The sequence below is a fragment of the Geotrypetes seraphini genome, chromosome 3, assembly GCF_902459505.1.
Source record: "Geotrypetes seraphini chromosome 3, aGeoSer1.1, whole genome shotgun sequence".
NCBI classification, from domain to species: Eukaryota; Metazoa; Chordata; class Amphibia; order Gymnophiona; family Dermophiidae; genus Geotrypetes; species Geotrypetes seraphini.
The window spans coordinates 88078840-88098535 of record NC_047086.1 but is presented as its reverse complement, the minus strand read 5'-3'; the positions used below and the strand labels follow the sequence as shown (position 1 = coordinate 88098535).

At 40.0% G+C, this 19696-nt stretch overlaps 1 protein-coding gene across 9 annotated transcripts in view; it reads right to left on the bottom strand.

The window, feature by feature from the left end:
• ASAP2 (ArfGAP with SH3 domain, ankyrin repeat and PH domain 2) overlaps nt 1–19696 on the bottom strand; it is a 317096-nt gene that overhangs the window by 60588 nt on the left and 236812 nt on the right. For all 9 annotated transcript variants that reach the window (XM_033936956.1, XM_033936958.1, XM_033936962.1 and 6 more), the window contains 3 exons: nt 14323–14408; nt 6454–6569; nt 2050–2117 (listed from right to left, as the gene is read on the bottom strand). In XM_033936956.1, coding sequence (XP_033792847.1) covers nt 2050–2117; nt 6454–6569; nt 14323–14408 — 270 coding nt within the window. The remainder of the gene's footprint in view (nt 1–2049; nt 2118–6453; nt 6570–14322; nt 14409–19696) is intronic.

The following is a 19696-nucleotide window of genomic DNA, read 5'->3' as shown; positions in this document are numbered from 1 at the left end:
TCTCTGGTTGCACTTTCTTCTTCTGACTGTGCATCCAATCTTTCTTCCCTTCTTTCAGCCTGTATGCTTTCAGCCTATATGCTTCCTCTCCTCCAGATCTCATTCCCTCCCCCAATTTTTCTTCCTCTCTCCCTGCCCTTTCTTTCTTTCTCTCTTCATGCCCCCTTTCTTTCTTTCTGTTTCCCTTCTTTCCTTTTGTCTCCCTGCCTGCCCCCTTTCTTTCTTTCTCCCTCCCCTCCCTAAACCACTGCTGCCGCCATCGGTGAACAGGCTCCAAAGCCACTGCTGTCCCAAGCTCTCCCTGCTTTGGACCGATCAGCATTCCTCTCCCTGATGTCAATTCTGCCATCAGAGAGGAAGTTCTGGGCCAGCCAGGCAGCGATTGGCTGGCCCAGAACTTCCTCTCCAACGGCAGAATATATTAGTATGTGGAAATTGGCTATGAATGCTTTTCTTGTAATCCGTCTATTGTTTAGGCAGAATACAGATTTTTTAAATAAATAAAAAAGACACACGGTAGAAGTAGAAAAAGGTACACAGAAGAGCAATCAAAATGACAATGAAGATGGTATGCTTCCACTATGAAGAAAAGTTAAAGAGGTTAAGGTTTTTCAGCTTCAAAAACAGACGGCAAAGAGGAGATATGATAAAAGCCTACAAAATCGTCAGTAGGGTGGAATGGGTAAATAATAACAATAATTTTATTTTTATATACCGCCATACCGAAAAAGTTCTAGGTGGTTCACAACAAGGTGAGCTAATACATGGGATACAGATAAAATACAAATTAGAATAATGAACTTAAAAACAGATAAAGACATAAAGCATTTACAATATAATGCAGAAAATACAGAAGAGCAATCAAAATGACAATGAAGATGGTATGCTTCCACTATGAAGAAAAGTTAAAGAGGTTAAGGTTTTTCAGCTTCAAAAACAGACGGCAAAGAGGAGATATGATAAAAGCCTACAAAATCGTCAGTAGGGTGGAATGGGTAAATAATAACAATAATTTTATTTTTATATACCGCCATACCGAAAAAGTTCTAGGTGGTTCACAACAAGGTGAGCTAATACATGGGATACAGATAAAATACAAATTAGAATAATGAACTTAAAAACAGATAAAGACATAAAGCATTTACAATATAATGCAGAAAATACCTGTATGGCAGGGAAAGAAGTAATATATAGAACAGATAAAATACATCAAGTTGAATATAAGGAACTTGATTGAAAAAATGAAGCAGAATGAATTAAGATACCAGCCTATCAAAGAGTTGAGTCTTTAACAATTGTGAAGGCAACGCAAGTCTATCACGGAGCCCGGGATGGGCTCCGTGATCGACTCACTTTGCCTTCGCAATCGACGTATTGGGCACTCCTGATATAAGGTATGATGTGATACTATACATGCATACTTATCTTGATTTATCATTGCCACTTTTCAGGGCACAGACCTTAGAAGTCTGCCCAGCACCAGCTTTGCTTCTCAATTACTGGAGTTGCCACCTAACCACTGCTAAGTTTCTTTGGTTCCATTCTCCTTCCACACATTCTTTGTGTTTATCCATCCCATGCATTTTTTTAATCCTGTTACAATTTTCATCTCCACCATCTCTCGTGGGAGGGAATTCCTTGTATCGACCACTCTTTCTGTGAAACAGTACTTCCCGACATTATTCCTGAATCAGCCCCTATGCAACCTAAATTAATGTCCTTTGGTTCTATTGCCTTCCTGTGTTTGGAAAAGGTTGGTTTGCAGGCATATGATACAGACAGTCAAGTATGTAAAAGGTATCAATCGCCCATTTCTCCTTTCTTCCAGGATATACATCTTCAGGCAATCAAGTCTTTGTGGTGCATAGCTGCTAGCTGGATAACTTGCTTTGCATTTTGGGCCTATAATTCTTACTAATTACAACTGCTAAGTAAATCCCTAAAGAGCACCTTATAACTCTGCTAGGAGGCTAACTATTGTGGCCTTCCAAATTCAGTTAAAAATGAAAAAAAAGGGAAAAAGAAAAGCTATTGAAAGATGAAACGTACCAGTTCTTCACATTTCACATGCTTTAGTCGTTTAGCTATATCAAGCGGTGTTTCTCCACCTTCATTTGCTGCAAATCCAAAAGCAAAAAATTATTAGATTTTCTCTTCATATGGCTATGAATACAGATTTTTTAAATAAATAAAAAGGAGACACAGTAGAAGTAGAAAAAGGTACACAGAAGAGCAATCAAAATGACAATGAAGATGGTATGCTTCCACTATGAAGAAAAGTTAAAGAGGTTAAAGTTTTTCAGCTACAAAATCATCAGTAGGGTGGAATGGGTAAATAACAATAATTTTATTCTTATATACCGCCATACCGAAAAAGTTCTAGGTGGTTCACAACAAGGTAAGCTAATACATGGGATACAGATAAAATATAAATTAGAATAATGGACTTAAAAACAGATAAAGACATAAAGCATTTACAATATAATGCAGAAAATACCAGCATGGCAGGGAAAGAAGTAATACATAGAACAGATAAAATACATCAAGTTGAATAAATGCTCTGAAAGCCTTTTGTCATCTGCTTCACGACCATGTGGTGCTAGTTCGCATGGACAACCAGGTCGCCATGCATTATATCAACAAACAAGGGGGCACAGGGTCTCTCTCCCTGTGCCAGGAGGCGATGCGGCTCTGGGATTGGGCGATCCGCTGCAACATCTTTCTCCGTGTGGTCTACATCCAGGGCCAGCAGAACTGCTTGGCCGACAAGTTGAGCCGCCTTCTGCAGCCTCACGAATGGTCACTTCACTCCTCGACTCTGCGTCAGTTGTTTGACCGGTGGGGGACTCCGGATGCTGATCTATTTACATCCCCCCTCAATCACAAGTTGCCTCGTTTCTGCTCCAGGGTTTACATCCCTCCCAGGTTCGAAGCATATGCTTTCCTTCTGGATTGGACGAACCTATTTCTGTATGCGTTTCCTTCTTTCCCTCTGATTCTGAAGACTCTCGTCATACTCAAGTCCACTCATGCCACCATGATTCTGATTGCTCCTGCTGCAACTCATTGCCAGGGAACCTCTTCTTCTGCCTGTTTTCCCTCTCTGCTTACACAGAGTCGGGGATCGCTGCTCCATCCCAACCTGCAGTCTCTGCACTTGACTGCCTGGTTCCTCAAGACTTGATGGCCTCCTTTCAGTTCTCTCAGTCAGTCCTAGACGTTCTGGAGGCGTCTCGGAAGGAGTCCACTCGTCAATGTTATCATCAGAAGTGGGCCCGCTTTTCTTCTTGGTGTGCTACGCGGAGGCAGGAGCCGCAGTCTGCCTCCTTGTCTTCGGTGCTGGATTATCTGTTGCACTTGTCTGGCGGTGGTCTCAAATCCTCATCAATTTGAGTCCACCTCAGCACCATTGCTGCTTTTCATCGGCCGATCGACGGGAAACCGCTATCTGTTCATCCTGTGGTCTCCCGGTTCATGAAGGGTCTTTTCCACGTTCATCCTCCCCTTAAACCTCCTCCCGTGGTTTGGGATCTCAATGTGGTCCTTGCTCGCTTGATGAAACCGCCCTTTGAACCGCTGGCTAGGACTCACTTGAAATATCTCACTTGTAAAGTGGTATTTCTTATTGTGCTCACTTCTGCTTGTAGGTCAGTGAGCTGCAGGCCTTGGTTGTGGATCCTCCTTTCACTGTTTTTCATCATGGTAAGGTGGGTTCTTCAAACCCATCCTAAATTCTTGCCTAAAGTTGTTTCGGACTTTCACATCAATCAGTCTGTGGTTCTTCCTGTGTTTTTCTCGAAGCCCCATTCTCACCCTGGAGAGGCGGCTCAGCATATGCTTGACTGTAAGCGTGCGCTGGCCTTTTACTTGCAGCGCACTACACCTCATCGGACTGCTCCCCAGCTCTTCGTCTCTTTCGATCCCAATAGGTTGTGGTGTCCTGTTTCTAAGCGGACCGTCTCTAACTGGTTGGCCGCTTGTATCTCTTTCTGTTACTCTCAGGCTGGTCTCTCCCTGCCGGGTCGGATCACGGGGCATAAGGTCCGAGCGATGGCAGCGTCTGTCGCTTTCCTCCGATCGACTCCAATTGAGGAAATCTGCAAGGCTGCCTTGTGGTCCTCGGTTCATACTTTCACCTCTCACTACTGTCTGGATGCTTTCTCCAGGCACGACGGCCATTTTGGTCAGTCGGTTTTACAACATCTGTTCTCCTAAATTGCCAACTCTCCCTCCATCCCTTTTGGTTAGCTTGGAGGTCACCCACATGTACAGAATATGCTGCCTGCTTGTCCTGGGATAAAGCACAGTTACTTACCGTAACAGGTGTTATCCAGGGACAGCAGGCAGATATTCTCGCAACCCACCCACCCCCCCGTGGTTGGCTTCTTTGCTAGCTATCTGAATTGAGGACACACTGAGGAGATGCATGCCCTGAGTCGGGCGGGAGGGGCACTCGCGCATGTGCGGTGCACTTGCAAGCTTGAAGATCTTCAAGCAAGTCTGCTTGCGAGAACATCCGCTAGGGTGCTCCATAGATGACATCACCCACATGTCGAGAATATCTGCCTGTTGTCCCTGGATAACACTGTGCTTTCAAGTTACTTCTATAATCTAGTTGCTACTCTGTTTCAATAATTGTAACTTTTACTTATCTTTGTTGTATCCCTTATACACTTCTCACTCCATATCTGCGGTTTCAGCATTCACGGTTTCGATTATTTGTAATTACATCAGTTTGCATAGAGAAATTGCTGATTCCAAGAGTTTACAGAGAAAATCGCTGATTCCCAGCACTTTCTTCACCGTGTGTTGCCTCTCCTTCAGGAACAGGCCAGGCCTCCCACCATGTTATTTGCAGTTTCACCATATTTACAATGGTTCTTAATAGAAAATAATATGAAAAAGTTATTCATGGTTTTTCTGTATTCGCGGGTATGTTAATCCCCTATCACAGCAAATACGGTGGGAGAAGTGTACTCTTGTCTCGGCGGCTTTGACTATCAGTGTCCTACTGCTTGCTCCAAATCTTCCAATCAGCATAAGACATGTCCCTTCTATCCTGTCACAGGGGTCACAAAGAAGCAGATTTGAAATATACTATTCTGGCTCAAATTTGCTTACATTTTGGTGGCAATGTATCCCAAGCGTTGCTGGTTAAAGAGCAAAGGTTTATTTATTGGTGGCAGACTCTCCAGCCTAAAGGATTAAATGCTGACATAGAATGATTTTAATTGTAGTGGGAGTGTGGTTTTCCAGATCAGCTGTTTAAACTGTGAGGGGCCATTTAACCACTGGCCTTTCTTGCTGTATAAATAATGTCACAGTTGGAGAAATTTAAAAGCAGGTCGGTGGCATTCAGTGAATGGAAGCAATGCGGAAACTCAGGCAGCACGAATGGCAGTCCACCAACAGGTGAAGTCGATAAAATATTTGACAACTTGAAATGTTGATAAGATGAATACAGCAAATAATTTTCAGTATATGTGAAAGTTGGGTTAAATGTGATAGTTGCTTTCATGTTACATGTTTGTATTGTAGTGATATCCCTCTTGATAAAGCATTACACTAGCGAAACTCGAGTCGAGGGATAGTCGACAAAACAGCTGGTTGGGATTTTATATTACAAGCAAGCACAGTGCTGCTGGAGATTATCTAACCACCCATTACAAAAGATAAGTTGATAGTTGTTGTTATTATATTATTGTGATTTTGAAATTCTTTGGGGCAGTTGTGGGACCGTGGGAGTGCCATGATGATCCCAGCAGCAACCTCAGCTTGATTCACATTATCAAAGCACTAAGGTTGTGGGTTTGAGCACTTCACATTTCACCATAATTTAAATACAATTTATATAAAAAAAACTTTTTTATATTTATGTAATAAATTTTTGAATCCTGTGTTAATAGAGTTGGTTCAACAAATCTACAGGAAAGATCTTTGTGTGAACTCCCAGCATATATTTTTTTCTCAACAAAGATCACAATACGTATACTTTGGAGGAAAGGTAGGAGAGAGGAGATATGATAGAGGTGTTTATATACCTATGTGGCATAAATGCATATGAGGCAAATATCTTCCATTGATCCAGAATCAGAGGGCACAGGAAGAAGTTAAGAGGTGATAGGCTCAGGAATAATCTAAGGAAATAATTTTTTTTTTTTACAGAAAGAGATGCATGGAATAGTCTCCCAGTAGAGCTGGTGGAAACAAAGTCTCTGTCTCAATTCAAGAAAGCATGGGACAGGCATGCGAGATCTCTTACGGAGAGGAGATAGTGGATGCTGTGGATAGGCAGACTGGATGGGCCATTTGGCCTTTATCTGCCATCATGTTTCTGTTTTTCACAGTTTAACCTTACTGTTGTAAATCTGAAAGATGTTAATGCTACTACTTACAGACTCTTAATAAAAGCAAAATTTCTCCATACTTGTTTCAACTATGGGATACTCTTACCTATATCAACAGAAGCCTTTCCTCTCAGCAACAATTTCAGGCACTCTGCGTTATCTGTTAAACAGCAATAGTGAAGGGCTGTACTGCCTTTAATAGTTTGTCTGTCAAGATTTCCACTGTTTATTAAAAACAAGAAAACATGCAACTTTAATTTAAAAAAAATACATTAACAAAATTTGTGTCAAATAAATACAGGTATTCTTTCTATTCATCTATTTTAATATTTTGAGGATGTCAAATAAATACAGGTATTCTTTCTATTCATCTATTTTAATATTTTGAGGAGAATTTATAACATCATTTCTTTACAATTACTTTATTGGTTCTATATATATGTTAACATACTACATGATCACAGAAAATGACTTAATTGTCCCATCTAGGCTATCTGGTTGCAATTAATCTACTTTTGACAGGTCAGTATACAAATTCCCATACCTAATCCATCACCATATCTCTACTTCCCATTTCTTTTTACAGGAACTTTGAACTCTTTTCATACCACTGCCCTTCATATCAGTCCCAGACATGCCATGGATGTTTTAAAACACTTGTCTCCTCCATTTCTAGTACTAAACTGTTTCAGGCCTTGCCATCTGTCTCTATGAGTCTTACAAGAACACTACTAAATTTAGTACTTAAAATCTCTTCCATATTACCAAAACTTCTAATAATCTATAAACCAACAAAACTAGCATGGGCATACTATTTAAGAAATGGAAAAAGAAAATATACTACTTTGTTTCTGGTGTTCTCCGAGGACATGTGGGTGATGTCATCCACAGAACCTGGTATGGACACTGCTAAGTGCACCATCAATTTAAATCTTTAAAGGCAGTTCTCTTATTGCGCGTGTGCTGGTGCCTTCCCAGCTGATATTGGCCTCACGGGACTATCAGTTCAGTAACAAAGCTAAGAAGCCAACTAGGGGAAGTGGGCAGGTTGTGAGAATATATGCCTGCTGTTCTTGGAAAACACCTTCTATAGGAAAGCAAATTTGCTTTCTCTAAGGACAAGCAGGGATAATATTTCACATGTGGGACTCCCAAGCTGCCAGGATCATGCCTCTTGAAGAGGTTTAACACTGAATATATAGAAGTCTGGTGAAACCCTACAGGAGTTGGGAGAGAAAGTTGGTTTTAAGTGGAGAATAGATACAGAAGAACTGTTTCCCCACACTGACTGTCTCTTCTGAAGTTGTTTTCTAAACAGTAATGATATAGATTGAGGACCAATATGCTTTGCAGATTCCTTCAATAGATGCAGAGTGAAAATAGCCATTAAGGCTATCATAGCCCATACATTGTGGGCTGTTACATGGCCTTGCAAAAAAATAAAAATAAAAAATGACCCCCAAAATCTCCACAGAGAAGAAAATCCAGAAGAAACCAAAAGAAACTCTGTGGAATGATGATGTTCCTAAATGGACTTTATTTGAAAATGTCAAAGTTCCAAAGGTACACTAATATCATCCACATAAAAGTAAAATGATCCACATAAAAATCTTAAAGGACCTAGTCCGCTAGGCCTTGCAGCATCAGCCCAGTCTGAGTACAGGCAGTCCCTGAGTTACAGACATCGGACTTAAGTACGACTCATACTTAAGAAAGCAGTTGCTGCTTCATTTCATTGAGCAGTATATCCAGTGGCATAGACTCCTACACTTCTCCTGTAGCACATTCAGGAATGATGCATGGTTACATTAAGAACAGTATGCGGTTGTACATGCTATACCTTAGAGAGAACACTGGTAGGAACAGTTGGCTCTTTTGACAGCTGGGAGCAGTGGTAAGCAGCAAGAATCTTAAAATCTACAGTTCTGAGTTACAAAAAAATCTGACTTAACAGCTTTAAAAACGTAACTCGTTCTTAACCCGGGGACTGCATGTATACATGAAGGAGATATAGTCTGCAAGACAAGTGAAGATGGTTCTCTTGGAAACAGCAACTCCTAGCTCAGTGTCTCTTAAACTGTGTGCCCCGAAGAGATTCCCAGTGTACCATGAGAGATTCCAGAATTTTACCGTTTGGATCATCTTATCTTTCTGAACTTGGATTTTCAGCTCTGACAGAAAATAAATCGAATAAATGAGAACTACAGATGGTGGATGATGAAATGCGTGTTTGCTTGTCAACTATCGAGCTGTGTTTTGAGTTAATTTGCACTCAAAAACAAGCACATCCATCGCATTGATTAGCAATTCTATTCTATCTACTTTAGTTTCGCTGTTGTTACAGTTACCCATACATAGCTTAAAGAACTAAGTTTGAGAGACACTGTCCTAGCTGATTAGGAACAAAAGCAACCAAGCTGGAAGAATATTCTATGTGGATTAGTAGAGGCCAGATAGTAAATCATAAGCACCATATATCGAGCCATCCTGTGTGTCTGGCATAATTTAGATTTTAAGCTCTTTCAAGCAGGGACCATCTCTTGCATGTTCAATATACAGCGCTGCGTGCACCTGGTAGCACTACAGAAATAATAAATAGTAGTAGTAATAGTAGTATCAGCGTACACTTAAGGCCTCTTTTACAAAGCCGCGCTAGCGCTAGCGCTGCACTTATGGCCCCGAAGCCCATAGAGTTTTAAAGGGCTTCGGGGCTGTTGCTGTGCGGCTTCATAAAAGAGGCCATTAGTGTCCAAGTTGTGAAGGGCTGGTTTGCCAGGATCGGAATGAGGTATTAGAAAGAATGCAGGCAAAACTATCGATTGGATGAGGTGGGATTCTAATACCATTTTAGGAAGGAATTTCAAATGTGTTTGAAGTGCCACCCTGTTATGATAACATCTTGTAAATGAAAGATCCGATACAAGTATTTGAAGTTCTCTCATACGGTGTGCAGACATGAGGGCTATGAGGAAAATTACTTTCCAAGTGAGAAGTTTGAGGGAGAAAGTTGTCAGAGGCTCAAAAGGGAGATTTCATAGGAACAGAGAGAACCACATTAAGATCCCAAGCAAACAGAAACACAGTTACTTACTGTAACAGTTGTTATCCAGGGACAGCAGGCAGCTAATTTCACATATGGGTGACGTCATCCACAGAGCCCGGATGTGGACAGCCTCGCAAGCAGATTTGCTTGTAGAAACGTAGAAGTTTCGAATCTGGACACACCACGCATGCGTGAGTGCCTTCCCACCCAGCGCAGGGCGAGTCTCCTCAGTTCAGATAACTAGCAGAGAAGCCAACCCGGGGAGGTGGGTGGGTTGTGAGAATAGCTGCCTGCTGTCCCTGGATAACACCTGTTACAGTAAGTATCTGAGCTTTATCCCAGGACAAGCAAGCAGCCTATTCTCACATGTGGGTGACCTCCAAGCTAACCATAATGGGATGGTGGGAGTGTTGACAATTCAGGAGAATAAATTTTGTAATACTGCCTGGCCAAAATGGCCATCCCATCTGGAGAAAACATCCAGACAATAATGAGAGGTGAAAGTATGAGCAGAGAACCAGGTGACAGCTTTGCATATTTCCTCATCAGGAGTGGATCTGAGGAAAGCGACTGAAGCCGCCATGGCTCTGACTTTGTGGGCTGTGACTCGACTCTGTAGATGCAGTCCAGCCTGAGTATAGCAGAAAGAGATACAAGCAGCCATCCAGTTGGAGATGATTCACTTAGAAATCGGATGTCCCAACTTGTTTGGATCGAAGGAGAAAAAAAGTTGAGGAGCAGATCTGTGTGGTTTGGTACGTTCTAAATAGAAGGCCAAAGCATATTTACAGTCCAGGGTACGAAAAGCTGATTCTCCAGGATGAGAATGAGGTCTTGGAAAAAATACTGGAAGTACAATGGATTGATTGAGATGAAATTCTGAAAAGTGGATCAGCAACTAAAGCTTGCAGCTCACTGATTCTTCGAACAGATGTGAGGGCAATGAGAAACACCACTTTCCAAGTGAGATATTTCAGATAAGCTGTATCCTTTGGTTCAAAAGGATGCAGAAAGGGGTTTCCCTTTGATAGGCTGATGGAAAGCAGCAATTGCACTAAGATGGACTCGAATGGATGTAGACTTGAAGCCAGAGGTAGATAAGTGCAGAAGATAATCCAAGATGGAAGACAATGAGGTATCTCGAGGCTCCTTGTTATGAGAGATGCATCACGTAGAAAATCTAGTCCATTTTTGGTGGTAGCATTGCCTAGTGGCAGGCTTTCTGGAAGCCTCTAAAATGTCCCGAACAGGTTGAGAAAACTGAAGAGGAGTTATGCTGAGAGAGGTACCAAGCCGTCACGTGTAGAGACTGCAGGTTGGGATGAAGAAGAGATCTTTGACTCTGTGTAAGCAGAGACGGAAAAACTGGTAGAAGGTATGGCTCCCTGCTGCTGAGTTGAAGTAGAAGGGAGTACCAAGGTTGTCTCGGCCACCAAGGAGATATCAGAATCATGGTAGAATGATCATTCTTCAACTTGACAAGTCTTGAGAATGAGAGGGAATGGAGGGAATGCATACAGAAAAAGATTCATCCATTCCAGTAAAAAAGCATCTGTCTCGAGGCGATGAAGAGATTATATCCTGGAGCAGAACTGAGGCAGTTTGTGGTTGTGGGGAGATGCAAAGAGTCTCTCTGAGGCGTTCCCCACTGTGAAAAAATGTGATGAAGAGGCGAGGAATTGAGTGTCCATTCATGAGGTTGCAGAAGACAACTCAATTTGTCCACCAGTTTTTCGCCCCTTGGATGTAGACAGCTTTGAGGAAGGTGTTGTGGAGGATTGCCCAGTCCCAAACCTTCAGAGCTTCCTGAGGGAGAGAGGGAGGGAGGGAGATCCCTCCCCCCCCCCGTTTGTTGACATAGTACATGGCGACTTGGTTGTCCATCCGAATGAGGACTACCTGGTCATGAAAAAGATGATGAAAAGCTTTGAGAGCACTGAAGATCACTCTGGGTTCCAACAGATTGATGTGACAGTGACGATCTGTACTGGTCCAGTGGCCTTGAGTATGGAGACCATCGAGATGAGCTCCCTAAGCGTAGATCGAGGAATCTGTTATGAGGACCTTCTGATGATGAGGCGTTTGAAACATCAAGCCTCTGGAGAGATTGGAAGAGAGCATCCACTAAGACTGTCTCAACGAAGGAATGACTGTAATGTGTCGAGAGAGTGGGTCACAAGCCTATGTCCACTGAGATGCCAGGGTCCACTGAGGAATTCTGAGGTGAAGTCTGGCAAAACGAGTCACGTGTACTGTGGAGGCCATGTGACCTAGGAGTACCATCATGTGTCTCGCTGAGATTGAAGAGCGGGAAGACACTGCATGACAGAATTGAAGAAGAGCCTCCAGACGTTGTTGCGGAAGGAACGCTCTTAGTTGGATAGTGTCCTGAACAGCTCTGATGAACTGTAGATTCTGAGAGGGCTGAAGTTGGGATTTGGGAAAATTGATTTCGAATCCCAAGCTTTGTAGGAACCACGTAGTCTGTTAGGTTGCTACAATAACCCCCTGAGATGTTGAATCTTTGATGAGCCAGTCGTCTAGGTAGGGGAACACCTGAAGACCATGGTTCCTTAGAGCTGCTGCTACCACCACCAGGCACTTGGTGAACACTCTGGGAGATGAAGACAGGCCAAAGGGTAGCACTCTGTATTGGTAATGCAGATTCCCCACCCGAAATCTGAGATACTGACTGGAGGTCGATGAATGGGGATGTGAGTATAAGCCTCCTTGAGATCCAGAGAACATAACCAATTGTTCTGATCTATAAGGGGGTATAGGGACGCCAGGGACAACATGCAAAATTTTTCTTTGACTAAAAATTTGTTGAGAGCCCTGAGATCCAAAATGGGTCTCAGATTGCCTGTTTACTTCAGAACTAGGAAGTAACGGGAGTAAAACCCCCCTGCTCTGCTGTTTCAAGGGAACTTCCTCGATGGCATGGAGGCGAAGTTCCTCAAGAAGAAGGGCGGTCTGGGATGGATTGGAAGGATACTCTCTTGGAGGAAGCTCTGGTGGAACTTGAATGAAATGAAGAGAGTATCCTTCCCCAATTACTGACAGCACCCAGAGGTCGGATGTAATGTATTGTAAAAAAAGGGGGATAATTAAGAGAACTTGCCTCCAAAGTTGAAAAGTACACTTAATGAAGCTCAAAAAGATGGATATGTTGGAAATAATTATTGTTGGTGACTAGCACTAAAATAGTGTTGTACATTTGTCAAAAGAGAAAATTTGTTTTTCCTGTAATTTAGGACTTAGCATGTATTAAAGACAATCTGTTTTCCCTGTCCCTATGAGGTAACGAGACACAACTACAGAGGCTCCCTGATACTCACAAGATATTTGCATAGATAATATCTGAAAAACAGTAAAAGAACTATGAAGAAAAGAAATTGCATTGTGTCATTAAAGACTTATGCACAAGTCAATAGGAATGTCATAAGACCATAGAGGTATGAGAGTGCTACATTCAAACCCTAGACTGAGAAAGGGAATCAAACAGTGAAGAGGAGGTAAGGGGTATTAAAAAAAGTATTAAAATCAGAGAAATCTCAACATAATTTTCTCCTACAGTGAAATATATCTATGGTTAGCGTTTTAACTTGGATAACCAAGAGGTCAATGCAGAGAGCATTAGGGTAGAGCTACCCACTGATGGCTGGATATATGGCTTCTATCAAAAGATTATTGAGAAAATGTTCTGCTGTGATGCAGTAAGCTAATGAAGTGCAACTTCAAAGTAAGACGAACATGAACACTAATTAGAGAATGCCTGCCAGACACATGCCCACAAAAGTTTTGCTAAAAGGATGACTTCACTTTGTACAATCAAAGAAAATGAAAAATTCTGTGCATAAATATTAGCCTCACAAAAATTTCTTGCATCTAAAATTTTCACAAGACTTATTTATGCATAGAGCAACATGAATAGATATGTACTGGTAATTATGTTTTCTTCAGACATGTCTATAATGAAGTCGCTATTATTTCTGTGCACAGATGTTACTTCAGTTCTGCCTTTTGAAGTTGCAGGTATCTGCTATGGTTGTAGAATTTAAAAAAACGGCAGTAATCTCAAAAACTGGACAAAATCCTCTCAACTCCTGTCAGAAACCGCCCACAAATGCTTCTACAGCCACTTCATCCACTAACTCTGGAACCAACTCCCCCCGCAACTCAGATCACAGAACTCATTGATGGCCTTCCAGAAAGCAGTAAAGACCCTCCTCTTCAACTAAAATGACAACTGCAATCTACCCCTTAAACTACCCCGTGCTTCTCCCTTTCCCCCTCCATCCTGAACCTCTACTTAAATTACTGTATAGTCCTCTCTTAACCTGTACTTAATTGCTGTATAGTCCATTCTTAACCTGTACCTAAATTGCTGAATAATCCCCATACTTGAACTACTGTATAATCTTTGTATTGTCAAAATTTACACCACTGTGAATGTTTGCTTGTAGGCCGTTCTGAGCTACTGGGAGAACGGGATATAAATCGAAATAAATAAATAAATAAATAAATATTTCTATGCTGCCTTGAACCTAGTGGTGAATGTGTTAAAATTTCCCATTTACTTCTGTGCATTGTAGATGAATACCTAATGTCCTTATTACTATTCATGATCATATACTGTGAACTTATGTGTACTGTGCAAGTCAACTGCTATGGTGGCACTCTTTTCTGCATCATGTAGCCAGTAACATACATACAAGCGCCCCTCATTAACAGTATACTTCTGGCTTCAGTAGCTTTCAACATCTGCCCCTAAGTTTGATAGGTTTAGATTATTATTAAGTGGTGTACACCTTTTTGGAGAACTAGAACTCTTTCCATATTGATTCATGATCTAGTATCTTCATTTCACTCAAAATAGAACCTATTTTGCAACAAGATGGCTTTCACTGATATTTTACATATAACACTTACCTATTTTGTACTAAAAAGTCAACTATATGAAGAGAGGTTCGGTCTACAGATCTTACTGCAAGATGAAGTGCACTTTCTCCTTGCTCCTACAAATTTAAGTTAAATTATAGTAATCACTATTTGGAGATATTTCAAAAGTTAAACAAAATTACAACTTTAAGAAAAGTTTACCTGAACATGGCATTTGTATAACCATTAAAACTAAATACAAAAGTTTAGCCTACAAAATTATAACAATCATGCCACAGAACTGCTATAAACGTGACATCTTCAACAAATTTAAAGTTACTAGTGAAAAAGCTCATTAAAAATGTCAGACAAAAAAGTAGGTACATAAAGCGACTGTGTGCTATCAGGTAAAACAGAAACAGAGAAATATGATTGCAGATAAAGGCCAAATGGCCCATCCACAATCTCTTCTCCCTAAGAGATCCCAAGTGCCTGTCCCACACTTTCTTGAATTCAGACACAGTTTCTGTCTCCAGTACTTCATCCGGGAGACTGTAACACACATCTACCACCCTTTCTGTAAAAAAGTATTTCCCTAGATTACTCCTGAGCTTATCACCTCTTAACTTCATCCTATGCCTTCTCATTCCAGAGTTTCCTTTCAAATGAGACTCAACTCTTGCGCAATTACACCACATAGGTATTTAAACGTCTATCATATCTCCCCTCTCTCACTTTTAGTCTAAAGTATACAAATTGAGATTTTTAAGTCTGTCCCTTTCATACCAGAAGTTCTTTCATTACAATTTAAGTACCCCCTTGAAATAGAAAGAGCTCATTGTCTCCCCTCAAGAGCTTTGCATAATCAGCAGGGTCCAAGACCGTTAATATTAAGGCTTCTGAGATTCCAGCAAGTTTTGGAAATTTTGTCAGCAGCAAAAGTGTCAAAAACTATAACATAGTAACATAGTAGATGACGGCAGATAAAGACCCGAATGGTCCATCCAGTCTGCCCAACCTGATTCAATTTAAATTTTTTATTTTATTTTATTTTTATTTTTCTTCTTAGCTATTTCTGGGCAAGAATCCAAAGCTTTACCCGGTACTGTGCTTGGGTTCCAACTGCCAAAATCTCTGTTAAGACTTACTCCAGCCCATCTACACCCTCCCAGCCATTGAAGCCCTCCTCTGCCCATCCTCCACCAAACGGCCATACACAGACACAGACCGTGCAAGTCTGCCGAGTAACTGGCCTAGTTCAATATTTAATATTATTTTCTGATTCTAAATCTTCTGTGTTCATCCCACGCTTCTTTGAACTCAGTCACAGTTTTACTCTCCACCACCTCTCTCGGGAGCGCATTCCAGGCATCCACTACCCTGGAGAGATCCACATATCTTATTTCTCCCAGACTTCGCTAAGCAAACTGCCACACTGAGGAGACAGTTTTTGCAGCTGAGACTGAAGTTGAGAGAAATGGGTGCAAAATACAGGATAATGTATCCTGCGGTAATGAAAATTACTTTTAATAACAGGACAAATCATTATCAGGATCCTGTTAATTGGAAGAATTTATAAATCAAGAGCAAAGTCATAAGACATAAAACCGTTCATGGAATGTTAAGAGTTAATTCAGTTAACAATTGGTAATAGCGATTGATTGTATCAGATTCTTCAAGTTTTGTATAATAAGATTAATTTCTTTCCATTTATTTTTAAATGGTCATAAATGAATTATCCAGGCATAGCATTAAAAAAAATAAAAATAAATAAAATGACAGCTTCATTCTCAGTATTGATACGGAAGAAAGCAGCAGTGAATTGTTATGCATGAAGTGTTAAAGACTAGATACAGTTATCACCTCATGGGGGATCACGTACTGATTAAAAGAAGAGTCAGCTCATAAATCCTAGTGGCTGTAGGAGTCATGTGGGCTGTAATGAGGAAGAAAGCAGCAATAAATTTATTGAGTTGTTCATTCTGGAAAATATATACTTGTCAGCGAGAGTCACATGGATAATTTCAGCAAGGGGAAAAAATGTGACAATTTTGTTTTTAATATTTCTGTAGTTTCAAAGGTGGAGGTAAAATGCGTGAAAATGTTGGTATCATTTGCTTAGTATGAAGTGTGAAATACTGGATACTGATATCACCTTATGGGGGATCACATACTGATTAAAAGAGGAGTCAGCTCATAAATCAAGAGGCTACGGGAGTTATCTGGACTGTTATACAGAAGAAAGTAGCAATAAATTTATTGAGTTGGTTCACTCTGGTAAACAAATGCTTGTTAACGAGAGTCAGATGGATACTTTCAGCGAGGAACGAAAATGACAGCTTCATTCTCAGTCTCAATATGGAAGAAAGCAGCAGTGAATTGATTGAGTTGGTTCACTCCGGAAAACATGTGCTTCTCAGCGAGAGTCAGATAGAAAATTTCAGCGAGGAAAGAAAATAACAGCTTCATTCTCAGTATTTCTATAGTCTCAGATATAGAAGTGAACTGCTTCAATCTACTCTTGTTAAGGCTGGTATCATTTCTTTGGCATGAAGTGTTAAAGACTGGATACTGATATCTCCTTATGGGGGTTTACATACTTATTAAAAGAGGAGTCAGCTCGTAAATCCAGAGGCTTCAGGAGTCATGTGAGCTGTAATACGGAAGAAAGCAGCAATGAATTGATTAAGCAGGTTCATTCTGAAAACATATGCTTCTCAGCAAGTCAGATGGATAATTTAGTGAGGATGTATTGAATGTTTTATTATTAGTTTAATTTGTTATCTTTGGTTATAATTGGGAAGCTAGGGGAGGGAATTAAATCATATAATGTTAATAAGAATAGCAATATATTGACATTATTGTTAGTTTAAATTAGTTGGGTTAATCTAGCATCGGTAGGAAAGTTGATGGTATATTAAGGTTACTATATTTATGAATTCATCTCAGAAATTATCAATATTTTAATTTATGAATATTTTAGTTAATACTCTAATGTATTATCATTACTTATTTAATATTTATTCATTCTTGATTGCATAATTCATATTTTACATGGTATATTAGAGAAGCTGAATTTGTAATAACATGTTTTACTTTTTCAGGGATTATTTTAATAAGATATACTGACTTATGGAAATTATGACCGTATTTATATTTTATAATATTGTATTTCAAAATGGTAGGGGGATCTTTATTTCCTTCATGGTTTTCCGTGGCTTTAAGTTAATATGTACTAATAAGGGATGGTGGTAACATGAGGTTTTATGAAATTAGTTCTGGGAGGGTAAGGAAAAGAAAAGAAACAGGAAGATTTTTCTTTATCGTATTGATTACGGTAGGTTTTCTTTGTTTCCAAATTAATTAATTGGAGTTACTAATAATATTTTAGATTTAAGGTTCATATAAATTATATGGTATTTTATGTGAGGGAAAGTATGTTATGGAAAGTGATTACTATAAATTGTTTGATCTATGTATCAATTAATTAATAAATATTTACTAAGTTCTATGTTTATTTTATATCTACTTGTGATTAATTTTACGCCTTAGGTAATTGATTCAGTGTGGGGAAAATAAGGGAGAGGGAGATGGGGTTACGGATCTATTAAACTGATCCAGGTTCACCATAAAAATTAACTTTAGGGGGAAGGGGGGGAATGGAGGGTTGGGGGGATGTGAAGTCCTGGATGGATGGGGAGTTTTTCTTTGTCATTTGAAACAGTGTGAAACTGCATGTATGGATTGTAAATTCTATATGTATCAATTGTTAATGAAATGGCTTTAAAAATGTTTTCTTTAAACATCAATGGACTCAATCACCCCATTAAGAGGAAAAAAGTAATAAATTTTTTTAAAAACAAACAAACAAGAGACAGATGTTTATTTTATACAAGAAACACATCTTTCATCAGGCGAGTCTGTCAAATTGGAAGGGGGTGGATCAAACACTGTATTTTACCCCTGCAGTGGGGAAAAAGGCCGCGTGGCTATCCTGATTAATAGAAGGTGTACTGATGTATTTGGTTATGTTCAAACTGATCCTATGGGTAGATGGCTTCAAGTTGACTTCAGGAAACGATGCTCTGACGCTTCTTAATATTTATGCTCCTAATTCAAATCAGGCAGAGTTTTTGTGTGTTTGTTTTTTAAACTCCAACAATTAATTCTGTCATTGGCTACATCTAATTTAATTGTAGCAGGAGATTTTAATGCTGTCATGGATCCATTATTGGATAAACAACCTAGTAAGCAATTAAAATCATTAGTTTTAGATAATTTGTGTATTCATGTGGATTGAAAGATATATGGTGGATTCTTCATTTTAATGCTCGTGAATTTTCCTTTTGCTCACATGTTCATAAATCGTTTTCAATAATTGATTATATTTTTGTTTCAGATCACTTAATTCAACAGATTACAAATGTTAGCATAGATCCGATCCTTTTGACAGATCATGCTGGAATTTGGATAGAATATCAGTTTAATGGGAAAGATTTCGCTTGTGGGTTGAAGGGGGCACTAATGGAATGGATAGTGTGCAGGACATGGTGCGGTATTTTGTGAAGTTTTTTCTACAAAAATGCCGGGTTTTTGTATGGTTCTGGGTAACTAGTTAGATACAAGCATATGTGTTAGTTAAGGCCACGCTCAATTGAAGCATACAAAAAGTTGGTGAATAAAAATCTGAATATGGATGTAGCCAAGGCCAGAAAAACACACTACAGATTAATATTAAGGAAAAGCATAATAATATTCTCTGTATGTATTTTGCTATTAAGCTTGACAATAGAGGAAATCAGGTAATGCATAACATACTTCTAGAGGTATTAAGAACTCCGTCTTGAGTTAGTGACTCCATTTTGTGTCAGTGACTTTCTGTCTCTGTCTGTTCTTTGTTCTTTCTGCGTTTCCCACTTTGAGCCTCGTGGCTCTAATTAATACCAGACCTCTCAGTCTGGCTTGTGGAAGATATAGGGTTTCATATTTTTGAATACAGATAGTTATATGTATTGTATGAATGCAATATACCGTGTTGGATGTGTGTATGGGATCCCACGAATGATTGTGTGTGTGATAAGTGGTATAAATGATGAGAAAATGATTAGAAACATAGATGACGTCAGAAAAGGGCCAAAGCCCATCAAGTCTGCCCACTCTAATGACCCGCCCCCCTTGATTTTACCCCCTAGAGATCCCACATGTGTATCCCATTTCCTTTTAAAATCTGGCACGCTGCTGGCCTCAATCACCTGAAGTGGAAGTTCATTCCAGTGATCAACCACCCTTTCGGTGAAGAAGTACTTCCTGATTTTCAGCGGGTGCCCTCTTGTGGCCGAGGGTCCTTTAAGAAAGAAGATATCATCTTGATAAGGCCTGTGATATATTTAAACGTTTCAATAATGTCTCCTCTCTCTCTACGTTC